The sequence below is a fragment of the Anoplopoma fimbria genome, chromosome 3, assembly GCF_027596085.1.
Source record: "Anoplopoma fimbria isolate UVic2021 breed Golden Eagle Sablefish chromosome 3, Afim_UVic_2022, whole genome shotgun sequence".
NCBI classification, from domain to species: domain Eukaryota; kingdom Metazoa; phylum Chordata; class Actinopteri; order Perciformes; family Anoplopomatidae; genus Anoplopoma; species Anoplopoma fimbria.
This window is the reverse complement of record NC_072451.1, coordinates 1669795-1684797: the sequence shown is the minus strand read 5'-3', so window position 1 is coordinate 1684797 and position 15003 is coordinate 1669795. Positions and strand designations below refer to the sequence as shown.

The window sequence follows — 15003 nt, the reverse complement described above, 5'->3', positions numbered from 1 at the left end:
AGAGGATGTGAGGGTCTAAGGACAGAGGATGTGAGGGTGTAAGGACAGAGGATGTGAGGGTCTAAGGACAGAGGATGTGAGGGTGTAAGGACAGAGGATGTGAGGGTCTAAGGACAGAGGATGTCTCATGTGTTACAGATTGTAAAGCCCTCTGAGGCAAATTTGTAATTTGTGATTCTGGGCTATACAAAATAAACTGAATTGAATTGAATAATAATCTGCAATATATTCCAAATGTTTTTTTTTCTGATGCTCCCTGTGTATCACTTCATTCTCCTCTAAAGGTGCGTCCTGTGAAATCTGTTTCTGTGCTGACTGCATTCCTTTATTTAGATCTGAGCCACCATCTGTCCCCCTGCATGCCAGAAGAGGTCGTACTGTCCAAACACCGTCCCTGCTGCCACCAGAGAGCAGAGAGGCCAAGTCCCTCCCCTGATCTGCAACAGTGACACAAAGACCACTTCTGGTTCAGCAATATGTCAATGAGTGTTTTTTGGACTGCTGTGTTTATGTACAGTGAGTTCGTGTGATATGCAAAGGTTGTATTGTGGTTTTTCTTACATTGTAAATGCATAAAACACTTTCTCCAGTTTTGGAGGGAAAATGTTCCTTCATTCTCTATATTTTTTTAACAATGTAGTGAAGAAAAAGTAGTCATATTTAACTTTCCATCATTTATCCCTTGTTTTCTCATTTTCCTGTCATTTATCCTGCTGTAACTTATGTAATATTTGTGCTCTTAAAAAATATTTAAATATTAATATGTTCATTTCTTATTGCATAAATGTTTTGTGGGATATTTTAAACATATATATGTATTATAATATTTAATAATAATATATTAGTTATATATATTACTTCTATATAAACTTATATTTTTAAATTATTTTCAAATGATTGAAATTGTTTTTAAAAATGGATTGATTGATTTTAAAATATATATATATATATATATATATATATATATATATATATATATATATATATATATATATATATATATGTTGTGCAGTGCCTTTTGGGAATTTTTATAAGAATTTATATTCATTGAACATTTTACGATTATAAATATATATATATATATATATTATATATATATTTATATGTTTAGAATTTCCCACAAAGCGTGTTTGCCATCAATCCATCCATTTTTAAATATTCTTTTTAAAAATCATTTTGAAAATCATTTAAAAGAATAAGTATATAAAGAAGTAATATATAAAATATATATTACTCATATATTATTTGGCTGCAAAGTTTAAATATTAGAGCTGTATGACATCAGTTATTCTGGCCCCACCGCTCACCCTCTGGACCTTCATCCTCCTCCTCCTCATCTCCTCCTCCTCCTCCTCCTCCTCCTCCTCCTCATCATCCTCCTCCTCCTCCTCCTCCTCCTCCTCCTCCTCCTCCTCATCCTCCTCGTCCTCCTCCTCCTCCTCCTCATCCTCCTCATCCTCCTCGTCCTGTCCTGCGGGGTCAGAAGGATGGAGGCTCCAGATGGTCCAGTACCAGCAGCAGAAGGGGGACCCTCTGGGGGGGGGCATGAAGGCCTGACAGCAGGGAGCCATGTGACCCGGGACAGACAGCGCTTTAGCACATTATTAGCCCGGGATGAACGCCAACACAATGACATGCTGGTAATTAGCATCAAAGACGCATTCAGGCGTCTGTCAAGCTTTCTGCAGCTTAACTGACCTCCTTTGTTAAAAACCACAGACCTTTCAGACAATTACATTTCCCAGATGTCAAGTTGCTAGAACTTCTTCTCTCCACATTTACATTAAATCATGAAGCACAAGTTCTTCACAAAAAAGCTGTGAGGATAAAAATGATAGGATTTCTGCATTTCTTGCAGTACGACATCAAAAGTATATTTCTGTGTCTCAGACCATGAAGGAGGCTGAAGGACACGAGGAACATTAGAAGCTGGTGTCCCTCAGGGTTCTAGGTGTTTGTTGTGTTAGAGGTTCCATGTCCTCGTCCAAAAACCATCAAAACACAACTGAACTGAATCTCTCTGCTCGTGAAAATGTTCCTTATGATCAGTGTTAAATATCATTTGTTTGATATTGTCTATATGATGTGTTCACATCAAAACTGCATCTGAAAAATGTTGCGGTCTGATACAGTGTTAATATATCAGTTTTTTTTAGGTAGATTACTAGTAATATTAATACAATTAATAATAATAATAATAATAATAATAATAATAATAATAATAATACATCTAATTTACATGATAAAATATACACTGAATAATAATAATAATGTTTATAATTAAATTGACTAAGAACTGGTTTTAAATTAAATCATTTTACTCTTTCAGAGAAGGTGATGCCAAAGGAGGTTTAAAAAAATGCATAAAAAGTTCAAATCATAGTGAAAGTAGAAACTATCCAATGTTCACCACAAGAGGGCACTACTGAATCAACCATGTCAGACACACATGTATGTATGTATGTATGTATGTATGTAGATATTCATATTTTCATGTTGGTTATTAACTACAAACACTCTTTGATGACATATAAGAATGTCACTGAGAGTAGGCAGGTGCTTTTCATTTTCATTGATTTACTGTTGTATTGAAACTAATTTGCACATTTCAGTTTTACTTTAAAGTTTTACTGATTGCAATCAGCTGTAAAACCAACAGTTTATTAGCTGCCTGCCTACCTATTTATGATGGTTGTATTTAACTCACCTCAGAATTCTGAAAAAGAAGCCAAAACTTTTTATTTGTATCTTCCCAAGTTGATGGAGTCTGCATTTGTCATGAAGATACAGCCGAGATGCAGTATGTTTATTTTTTTCATATTAAATAATTTTTGGTATTTAGCTTTACATTATCATTCAATAAAAACTAAAACATTTTATTAGAAAAAAATACATAAAATAGATGACCAAGCAACTTAATCAAATATTTTGCATAAATGAATTATTTCAAATTATATGAAAGTCTGTCTTAAGGGAAATAAGAGGTCTCTGATTTAGTGTCAGTTTGTTAAATTACACTTCTTCACCACCACTCTAGTAAAAAAAACCACTGGCCGAAGTCGCTTTGACCTTTGACCTCACTACTTCACTACTGTTTATAACGTAAAAAACACTGAAGCACATTCTACTGTTGTGCCAGAGCCTCCACTAAATGTCTAAAATGTAAAATCTATTGTAAATGCTACAACATCTACAACATCCCCGTCACTTACTGTAAAATAACCAGTTTCTTCTTCTTACATTACATTACATTACATTACAGTCATTTAGCAGACGCTTTTATCCAAAGCGACTTCTTCCTCCCACCGGTGTGATTGCACATCATACCTTTAGTGAGGACCACTGTGAACGAGAGCTCATATGTAATGCTCTGTGTAATGCGTTGTGGCAGCTGCTGAGGCTGTGGTCAGTGGCCTGTGAGCGCTCCAGCTGTGTTCAGGAGTTAAAATAGTCTCACACAGCTGCACGCAGGCATTAAACCAGTGCCCATGTAAACCACCACACACACATACTTTAAATTCAGTGGCTCTCCTCTCTTTATGTGATCTCAAACACTGTGTTGCAGCCCCTTTTATTAAGGAAAGTTTGATGATCTATTTCTGACAGTAGACGCGTTCAGCGGCACAAGTCGATCCGTGTGGTCCGGGTGCCGGAGCAGCTGGTCCATTAAAGCTCCACAGACTAAGGTTTGGTTCAGCTTCAGATCTGGGTGTAACGATGGACTGAAATAGGAAAGGAGCAGGTGCACCAGAAGACCGGTGGCTGATGTATCATTAAGTGCAGTAATATAAATATATATAGGCTATCACTATATATAGTATACCCCTGGACTTGTGAAGACTTAAATAACTTCTAAAATTAGTCCCATTAACAATCCTAATCCTAATTGTATCCTAATTTGTATAGTATGTGTATTTATTGTCTGTGTAGTTGTATAGTATGTGTATTTATTGTCTGTGTAGTTGTATAGTATGTGTATTTATTGTCTGTGTAGTTGTTGTCTGTGTATTGTATAGTATGTGTATTTATTGTCTGTGTAGTTGTATAGTATGTGTATTTATTGTCTGTGTAGTTGTATAGTATGTGTATTTATTGTCTGTGTAGTTGTATAGTATATTGTATGTGTATTGTATTTGTGTATGTGTATTTATTGTCTGTGTAGTTGAGTATGTGTATTTATTGTCTGCTGCAATAGTATGTGTATTTATTGTCAGTTGTATAGTATGTGTATTTATTGTCTTGAATTTCCCCCATGGGGATCAATAAAGGAATATAATAATAATAATAATAAATCTAAACTCAAAGCTAAATTTAAAAGATTCCAGTCACAAATAAGAAAAAAGATGATTCATTTCTTCACTTTAATGGATTATATTCATTTTAATATTCTGGTTAGGATACATCTAAATGCTGCAGTATCTGTATTCTGCATTGTTCCAAACACTACCCGTCCTGACCGCAGAGGGGCGCCACACCGCAACTGTGGAACTCCCTGCTGCTCTGCTGCCTTCAGGTACCGCTCGTAAACCCCAACTTCAAATATCAGAAGTTCCATATGCTGGATTCTGAAGTATTTATAGAAACTTGCCATGTAACAGTAGGCATAGCACAGAGCTGAAGGCAGATCTACTTAATGCTGCAGCAGCAGAGTCCACAGCTGTCACCATAACAGATGTGTTGATTCATATTGTCAATTTATTCAGGCTTCATAATAGTAATAATAATAACAACACATGTTTATTTTTATAGCACTTTAAATGGTACTGAAAGGCCCTGAACGTGGGAGAAATAGAAACAGTTAAAACAAAAACAATCGTTTTATTGGTTCATTTTCATTTGGTCTTGATATTTTATCTTATATTTGTTTACTATATTTTACCATTATCACTTGGTTTTATTTATTTCATTATTTTATTATTTTATTTATTTGATTGTCACTTGTTATTTCATTTTGTTTCTTGTCTTGCTGGCTGGTCTGTCAAAGCACTTTGTAAACCTTGTTTTTAAAAGGTGCTATATAAATAAAGTTATTATTATTATTATTATAAACAAAGCAAATAAATGCCATTAAAACAGTAAAAATGAATATATTAAAATAGCATCTTCTTTAGTCATGTGATCCAACTCTTAGCATGATACTTGCTGCAACTGTGTTATTTATTTATGTCCCTTTTCTTCCAGGGGATGTTTCCTATAAATACAGGCTACAAAGACTGAGACAAAAAGTTACTGAAAATAGAAACATGCTTTAATAATTAACAGATTCCAGCAATAACATGTAGGCTCATAACACTGGTGCCACAGCTCTGTCGATAAAGCAACATTCTTACTTTACATTTTTATCATCAGTAGGTTATAAAACATTTTGAGGAGGTTTTAACTCAACAAACATTGCAAAAATGGAAAAGTCTGCATGCTCAAAGTTCAGGTAACCAAACAGAAAAGTGCTTGATGACCATGAAGCTACTTTTTTATTTAAATTTGGTCACAAAACAACCACGGGACTGAATTTATTTGATGTATTTTTATTTTAAACAACTTTACCATATTACATGCAATTGCCCTCATTATTCCAAATGTTGATTGTAAAACAAAATGTTATTTCCACAAATACATTAAATCACAATCAACACTTGAAATAATGAAAGCACTTTCAAATGACAAGGTAGTACAAAATATCATCCATTCTTTGGTGTTTCTGTGTGTGTATATATATATATATATATATATATATATATATATATATATATATATATATATATATATATATATATATATATATATATATATATATACACAGTACCAGTCAAAAGTTTGGACACACCTTCTCATTCAATGGTTTTTCTTTATTTTTATTTTTTCTACATTGTAGATTAATATTGAAGACATCCAAACTATGAAGGAACACATATGGAATTATGTGGTAAACAAACAAATGCTCAACAAACCAGAATATGTTTTATATTTTACATTCTTCAAAGTAGTTGAATGAGAAGTTTTGACTATATACATATTTATATATATATGATAAGTATTACTGATACTGTATATATATATATATATATATATACATACATATATATATATATATATATATATATATACATACATATATATATATATATATATATATATATATATATATATATATATATATATATATATATATATATATATATATATATATATATATATATATATATATATATATATATATATATATATATATATATATATATATATATATATATATATATATACACACAGTACCAGTTTACTCATATTTTATATATATATATATATATATATATACCAGTTTATATATATATATATATATATATATATATTCTTCTTCTTTGGTGTTTCCATATATATATACACAGTATCAGTCAAAAGTTTGGACTGGTACTGTGTATATATATATATATATATATATATATATATATATATATATATATATATATATATATTTCTCCTCGTCACACTGACAGTGTGCTCATATTTATTTATTTAATAATGTAGCACTCTTCTTGCTCTTTCTCTCTCACCCTGGAGCTTGAAAACCAACATTCCCAAACGCACCTGAACGCCACATATGACCGAGCATAGAGAGAGAGAGAGAGAGAGAGAGAGAGAGAGAGAGAGAGAGAGAGAGAGAGACTAAACAGGTGGTCTGAAAACACACAGAAACAATGTCGTCCTGCAGGGAGAAGCTTCCATAACGGAGTACCAGCGGCACAGAACAACCCATGCGCCTCATCCAAATTACGCACGGATTCCTCCTCCACCTCCTCCTCCACCTCTCCTCCTCCTCTTCTCCGTTTCACCCGGAGTGTCTGGGACAGTAAAAGCATGAAAGTGACTGTGTGCTTCGGCAGGACGAGGGTGGTGGTGCCGTGCGGGGATGGGAGCATTAAGGTCCGATCCCTCATCCAGCAGGCTGCCCTGCGCTACAAGAAGGCCATCGCCAAGGTGAGGATACATTGTAGCGCTGCTGGTTCCTCTGGCATGGAAACAATGTAGCGCCGTCTCCTCTGGAGGAGCAGCAGGAGCAGGAGGAGGGAGGAGGAGGAGGAGGGGTGCACTCTCTCAATATGGCGCTAAGTTGGAAGATAAATGCATAGAAGAGGGAATAAAGGGGGTGCCTGTGTTTATTCTGAGGTTTTACGCACAGATGGTGCAAGTTTTATATGTGTGTTGCTGCTTTTTTTTTTTTCTGCAAAGAAAACGCACATTGTGGCTTTTATTGGGTTTGTAAGAAACAAACAAAAAAAAAAAGAAACACCATAAAACTTCCTTTTGGGATTGGAAACTTGGAGAAGTAGTGCGCAGTTTTTGAGTTTCACGGGTACAGAGTGCGCTAAACTCGGCTGTTAGACTTCTGTTCATGTTTGTGGAAGTTGCATGCAAGACATTAGCCGACTAGCAAGTTAGCCAGGCAGGCTGCAGAGGGAGGACTGCCGGTGTGAGGCGTTCAGGCTCCAGTTGCAGAGCAATGTTATGAAGCAACAAGGGAGGGAGGGAGGGAGGAGTCCTACCAGCTCAGTCTGCACTGTTTTCTGGTGTTTCTAATGCTTCTTTGTGCTTCTGCTCCCTGTGGTGGCAGGCAGGGCTGCTGTTAGTCTGCAGACACATGATGAGAGTTCAGCTTCAGATTCAAATGCAAAAGGAGGAAGAGCAACAACTGAGGCCTTTTCTTCAAATATAAGTTCTGTTGCATTACTATTTTGAGGTTTTTGTTTTTGTCCCCCAGAGGAGAAGCTGCCTGCAAGCTGCCCGGCTGTCTGAGCAGGCAGCAGGCCCTGCAGGCCGGGGAGGGAGCGTGCAGTGGGAGCTCCAGCTGGCTGGTGGAGGCATGAACCTGACACATAAATCTTTAGAAGATGAAAGTCAGGCCGAAGCAAACTTATAGCAGCAGGGTGTCGGGGGGTAGCGGCAGATAACCTTTGAACCCACTGCAAGGTCCTGGATCAGATAAGACGACACTGGGAGCACAGGAGCACTAGAAACAATCTTTTATCCTTTATTTAATTCTAAAAATGATGTTTATTCCACCATAATTCAACAGAACGTGCACTTTTTCGCTGAAATTCATTCAAAAATACAAGTATTTGTAATAATTTCACCCACTAAGTCTCCACTATAATCTTACATTTACATAATTCATCTTTTGGGAGTTTGGTTTGTCGCTTAGTCTTCGTTTTAGCTACAAATATGTTAAGACAGCGAGTGGAGATGAATAAATAATTAGAGCGGCTCCTGTCCGTGCGCTAACTTCATGGCAGACTCTTTTGTTGCAGTCATAGTGACCTAGAAGTCGTCCCGTATCCTCGTCTCCTGGTGAATAATTCAGTGTGAGCAGACAGAGGAGCACAGGAGAGTATCTTGGCGTGGTCGAGAGCTGCTAAAGGTGAACCCTGCTGAAGGAGATATGAACTCTGCTTAGACTTCATGCAATTTAGGGTTTTATTTCACCTTTTCTTGGCCTCGTAGATTTAGGAAATAAAGATGTCGGGGGAGTGTAGCTTTCTGAGAAAAGTCAGGAACTGTTAAGTTTCCTTTTGGCAGACTTGAATGTGGCAATTTGATATGGTTTCTCAATATTCTATTTATTTATTTCCCAGTTGTTCACACTCGTTTAAGTCAGTGTTACATGTTGTCGTATACGGGGGTGGATCGTGCCTTTTTGTGCTGGAAACGAGGCCACACATCCAAGTTCTCATTCTGTCTTCTTCAAGCTTTGATCAGAAATACTAAAAAACAGAAATAAATAGAACATGTCACCCACAACAAAACACACTGCCTCAAAAACAACACCACCCATGTCATTAAATCACCTCATATCTGTGTTTATTGCTGGAGTCCCACCCTGCCTGTTTTTCATCTGACCGAGGTTTGGGGCATTTTTCTTGTCTCAGAAACTCCTTCGGTCACAGATGTTGTGTTGAAGATCGCAGCTTTTTCCTTTTTTTTTTCTGGTCAGCCCGCCTTAATAAGAGGTCCAAATTTAAGTTTGTTTTCCTGCTTTAGTGTTTGTATGTAACTCAGTGTAACTTCCCCTGTCATTATGGAGGAATGCTTCCTGCTCAGTCCTCTTCTAAAGGGGCTCAGGCCATCTCATAACTGTGGAATTAGGAAGATGATGACACTGGGATGAGTGTTCACACTGTTTGAACAAGAAGAATCCAAGCTGGACTTGAGAAAAGGAACTTTTTTCTTTTGCCAGTTTCAGAGCAAAGCTCCACTGCTCTTGTTTTCCACCCACAGATCACAGGGTAGATTCTCACCCATTTGACTAAGCAGGGCGAGCCTTTTAAATGACAGCCTTCTCTGGAAAACCGTCTGGAGGCTTAATGCTCCAAAACCCACAAGTGACACAGTCAGAAGAACCATGAGAGTTTGTCTATTTTCTGACTGTTTCCTAACGCTCTAAAAACCCTCCTGGGGGATATCAGGTGTCTGGATTATTTTGTCCACGCCGCAGATTTCCATTCATGGCTTCACACCGCTGGAGTTTCCTCCGGAGGAGTCTGGACTATTGTGTACATGTTTGACCGTTGAGGCAGACGGATTTAACGTGACTTTGACCCGTTTGCACATAATGGGAGAAGGTGTCTGCCGCCGGTCTGGTTTAGGAAGTGGTTTTCTTTTGGAAACATGTAGTTGGGGGAGAAAAGGGAGACGTTGTGCTTATTTGCTTCAAATTTCAAGTTCTGATGAACACATTTTGGTTATTTACTTTCAATAGTTTCAAGTATTTGGTTGTTAAATATAAAAACACCAAACCGTTGTTAAAGAACGAGCAGAGAAGAAGGCAGACTTGTAAACTAATAGCCAACTTTTTTGGGATAATGGATTGGTTGGTTTGAATGTTTGTACATAATCTCTAATTCCAGCTGTTTAAAAGTGAATACTTTCCTGTTTCCTAACTCCTCTTTGATATTTAACTGAATATCTTTGAGGTGTTGTCAAAAACAGATATTTGAGGACGTCATCTTGAGCTGATTGTAATTTTTCACAATTTTCTGACTTTTTATAGATCATCAGCATAAGTCAATCAATCGAGAAAATAATAAACATTTGAATTGCCAAAGAAAATGGTGAAAAAATGGAACGTTTCAAGAAATGAAATGCACTCCAAAACCAAAAAGTTTGGATGTTTTTCTTTAGTAAATTGGTGTTTTTACAGAGGAACAGAGGGAAGTGATTGCATGTTTAAGTTGGCGTCATTGACAAAATATTTAAAAGAAAATAGTTAAGTGTTTTACATAATGAAATGTGGTTACATTCAACGGCAGATGTGAAGAGAAAATGTGTCCATGTGTAAAGAAAATACCAACCGTAATGTGATTTAAGCTCCGAAAAATTGTCAAGCAGTACGGTGGTTGACTGACTCCAATCTGTCCGCCTGTTTTTAATCTCGTCCTGATGTCATTCCTGTGTGCTCGGGATATTATTCAATTCATCGCACAAATGACTGTTATTAATTATTGTGCTGCAGCCTTTGATGGCTGACGGGCTGTGAGATTGTTCAGCAGCCGTTACAGTCATACAGATTAACACGTTGGCCACCAAAATATGTGCCACATCTTCAAAGCAAAAGCTCCCACATTTCAGGTTGGCCCCAATTTTGTTCAAAAGAGCCACATAATTACACCCATGAAAGGGACATTAAAGTCAATCTGATAATGAGGACCGATCACAGCGTCACAAGTCCAAGAGTTAAAGCAGTGTCAAAGGGTGGAGAGAGTTCACGCTGACGGATTTATGAAAATATATGATTAATAAAAGCTGAAAAACATACAATTAATTTGCTCTTTTCAAAACTACCAGACTCCATGGACAGAATCAGATTTTTTTTTAGCTCCCAACGCTCCAACTATCACCAACTCTGGTTTGAGAGTTTAAAATAGGAACTTGATAAGTAACCAATTTAAAAAAAGAGGTAACCACCTTAACATTTTCACTGTTTACTAACCGTGCTTCCATTACCGACCTGTGAGTCAGGGACATTGAACGTGACACGAAACCTGCATACACGCGCTAATTTTGGTGGCACGACTCGGCATTATCTCTGACCGTATTGTTCTATTTTTTGCAATTATTTGTCCATGTTCCAATCTGTAGTTTTTGTTAAGTGCATGTGTTTTACCACACTGACACCTTCAGCAATACTGTACTTGAATGCAACAAGTTTTACGTGCTGCATAGAAAGAAAACAAAAGAAACACAGCTCCCTTTGAGCCTGCAGGTTATTCTCAGTTTTTTTTTATCTCCTGTTTCTAGCAAACAATACAACAGTATCACTAATGATCATGAGGGGATTTCCAAAGCCTTTACCTGGTGTCACGCGGCCGTTCTGTTATGTCATCTGAACGATAAAGGTGTTTTCATACCAGGCTTGTTTTATTCCAGCTCAGGAATGTTTATTTGTCCCTCTAGCTAGTTAAGAGAAGTCTAGTTCAAGTCTAGGTGATGATCCCCGTGAAAGGAAGATCAAAGGTCAGTTCTGATCGATTAGTAATTATTTTCCATTATGATCTGAGCCAAACAATCTTCCGATGTGATCGCACTGTTGGGGTAGGCGCAGTTGGGTCGTGAGCTCCAATCACGTTACAGTTCATCTGTCTGATGTCACCAGGCTGTACCAGCCAGGGGTTCCTGCTTCCAAAACGGGCACAGTGCAGGATTAAAAGCTTCGCTGATGATCCCCCGGGCCGCTGACTTTGCCCTTGACCAAACCACTGTGAAAAATGTCCTAAAACACGACCTGGCACGGCGTTTCATTTCCTAAAGGAGTCCGTTAACAGAGGCACCGGAAGCAACCGAAGACAATCAGCCACGTGAGGCTTCCTGTGCGGAAATGTAGAAAAATACCAGCACACAATGGCTTCATACAATATTTAAAAACAGATCCAAAGTTTTCATTGTACCTCTGAAACCTTCATGTATCTTGAAAGTTGAGCACCTGAACACGAGTAGAGATGATTCAGCAGCAGCAGTACCATCTTTTCTCCTCAGGACATGACACGCTTGTTTTCTTTTCTTTTTTCCCCCCATTATGATGACGTTGGCATAACCGCGTTTCCCACACTTCTTCTTTGCTGCGCTGTGCAAATTTTCGTTGTCAACAATGCTGCTTCACCGTCCTCCTTCTCACACGCGTTGGACATCATGGCGTTGATGCGATAATAGAAACGACGCCACTTTCGCCATCTGCCAGCGGGTTTCCCCCAGGAGGAGGGTGACCGCGGCACGGAGCCATGAGCACAGCTGTCTGGGCCTGTTGATGCAGAGAGATGTAAAGTGTGAGGCTGTAAAATACTGTCGACAGAGTCCTCACATGGTGGGAAGACAGGTGCTCTCCTTTTTTAAAGTCCATTTCCACTGTGGAAGTTGAGCTCATGCTGTTAAAAGCAATAATGTAATTCCTTTAAATTGTCAGTAATGGTAGAAACCTGTGTTAAGGATGGCAAAGACCAAAACATCAGCATCCTGCAGGAGAAAATAAGAATATATCTTCAACCATATATTGGTAAATTGAATACCTAGTCAAAGGGGTTTCATGGAGAATTGTGAAGCTGCTGTAACAGGTTTGGGACAACATATTTGATTTTCCTAAACCAGACCGGCGGCATATTTGAAATGTTTCAACATAACCGCTGTAGACTTGAGACTAGTTTTGGAGTTAGACTTAAGTCAGGAAAAAGAGGACTTGAGACTTCTTTCTGGAGTCAGTCTTCTTCAAATAAAGGGCTTTTAGGATCCTCAAAAGAGAAACTTTTTGTATCGTCACACAAAGTGTTTTGTGACTTTTTTGCGTATAAATGTATGTGGCGTTCTGCCTAACATTACACGTTTTCCTCAGATGACATTTGGTAAGAGCTTGTTTGTTTGAAGCATACGGAGCCCTTCAGAGGTCAGCCCTAGTTTAAAGGTCAGCACTCGGCAACGCGGAAACTGACTTCACTTGTAAATCCAAAAAATGCTTATGATCTTGACTTTGACTTTCCTTCACTGGCTTAAGACTTGACTTGAACTTGATTGTTTTAAGCTTTGATTTGGACTTAGGATGCTAATGTAGAGTATGAGGTTACATTTAACCTGCCACCTGCTGATTTAAAGTTAAGGAGTGAGCTCAGAGGTTAGCGTCAGCCCGGGGTTACTTAAGGTGGGCTGACCTTTTTTTAAGGTTGGACTAGCTATCCTCATATTAGTGAGAAAGTTTTCCATGTTTCATGTAATCGTTAAAAGTTATTTGTTTAATTGTTAAATGGTTAATCATTATCATCATGTCTAGCTTGGACTTCCACAAAGATGATTAGCTGTGTATGATGACACCAAATGCCTTTTAATAACCGACACATCTGCTACATGGATAATCTGTCGGCTCCTGAACGATCCACACAGCTGCTCATCTTTTTTTTTATTTTTATAAATGATCCTTCCATTGGAAAACGAGCACCAGAGATAAAACCCTAAAGGTCGTCTGTAACGCGACACGTTGTAAAACTCAAACCATCGACCCTGACCGGGGGAGGAGGGGGGGGAGGAGAGAGAACAAAACAAAAGCATTGTTAATAAGAGTCCAGATCAGAAGACTTAATGACACAGAGGGCTTAAGTGGTTTACAGAGTGCTATGAAAACAGATCACTTTAACACTGGCTCGGATCCAGTCAGCTGAGCCTTGGCACCCCCGACCATGTGCACCAAAGCCGGCTACATATGGCTCTGGAAACCCCCAACACACACACACACACACACACACACACACACACACACACACACACACACACACACACACACACACACACACACACACACACACACACACACACACACACACACACACACACACTGGGGTCCCCACCAGACAAACAAACTAGGCCAGAGACTCACTGACTGACAGCAGACTATTTCTGGCTTGATTGATGCCTCGAAAACTATCACTGGCACTAGAAGTTCTTTTTCATGAGTGCTTGCATCACAGGGTGGTGTTTTTGAGTTCGAGTCCCCCCCCCCCCCCACACACACACAAGACTCTGGCCTCTGGCTCAGCTGTAGACTTTCCTCCATTAACAGAGGGAGCTTCTGGTGTAAGTGGGGAAAAAGGATCAGAGGTTTATAAGAAATGTTCTCTGATATCTGCACCTCTCTGCTCTGACGTTCTCAGAGCCTTTTTCAGCTGGAAGCCATAGTTTATTTATGAAAGAGTTCCTCTGCACGTTTTCCCAGAAGGGGGGTTGCATGCTGAGAAGACTTGTGTTATTTTTCCTGCAGAATACAGTCATTGTAGAAGCCAGGCGATTTGACTTCGAGACGATTGCTACGACTTGTAGGATAAATGTGAGTTTTGTTGAAGTAGGGCTGCACGTTTTTGAAAACGTAGTACGCCATAAAACATCTGGCATGACCTTGTTATTGAAGTTATTAGCAATTTGAGTGATTGCCTACAGAACAGTGTCATTACTTGTGTTGGGAACACTGCGTCGTATTCATGTTTTTTTTTTTTTTCCCCACCCACCCAAACTCTGTTCAAGTCCGCTCAGGTTGAATTTACTCAGGAGTTTTGTGGTTTGAGCCACAGCAACATTTAAATAGACTCAACTGATAGTTATAGTAAGCCGGCCAAGCATAACTAGACTAGTCATCAACTTTCTCCCATAATAAACGTGGAGGTTACAAAGCCCTGCTCAAAGGAACAAAGCTCTCTTTGGGGTTGTTCAGGTCAGTTTATGTCTGCAGCACAAGTATGGGAAAGGTTTTTAGGTTTAAATGTCCTTTTTGTAGTGTAGAGTTCTGGTGGGTTTCTGAAGCTTTTCATGCTGAAACACATTGACTTTGCTTCATAGTGCTGCCAGGCCGACCCAGCAATCACAGACCATCTGGGAATACTCACAACTCAAATCCTTCACTTAATTATACAGCTGAAAATTGAGATTATTATTTTATTATAACCATGCTAATTTGAATTTATGGATTGATGGTTTGGTATCTGAAAT

General features: G+C 38.3%; 1 protein-coding gene across 2 annotated transcripts in view; it reads left to right on the top strand.

The window, feature by feature from the left end:
* The first annotated feature begins 6621 nt into the window (after positions 1 to 6621).
* The window catches only part of LOC129088942 (partitioning defective 3 homolog), a 237234-nt gene continuing 228852 nt past the window's right edge, over positions 6622 to 15003 (top strand). For both annotated transcript variants that reach the window (XM_054596221.1, XM_054596222.1), the window contains exon 1: positions 6622 to 6972. In XM_054596221.1, the coding sequence (XP_054452196.1) occupies positions 6853 to 6972 (120 nt within the window). In that variant the 5' untranslated portion in view covers positions 6622 to 6852. The remainder of the gene's footprint in view (positions 6973 to 15003) is intronic.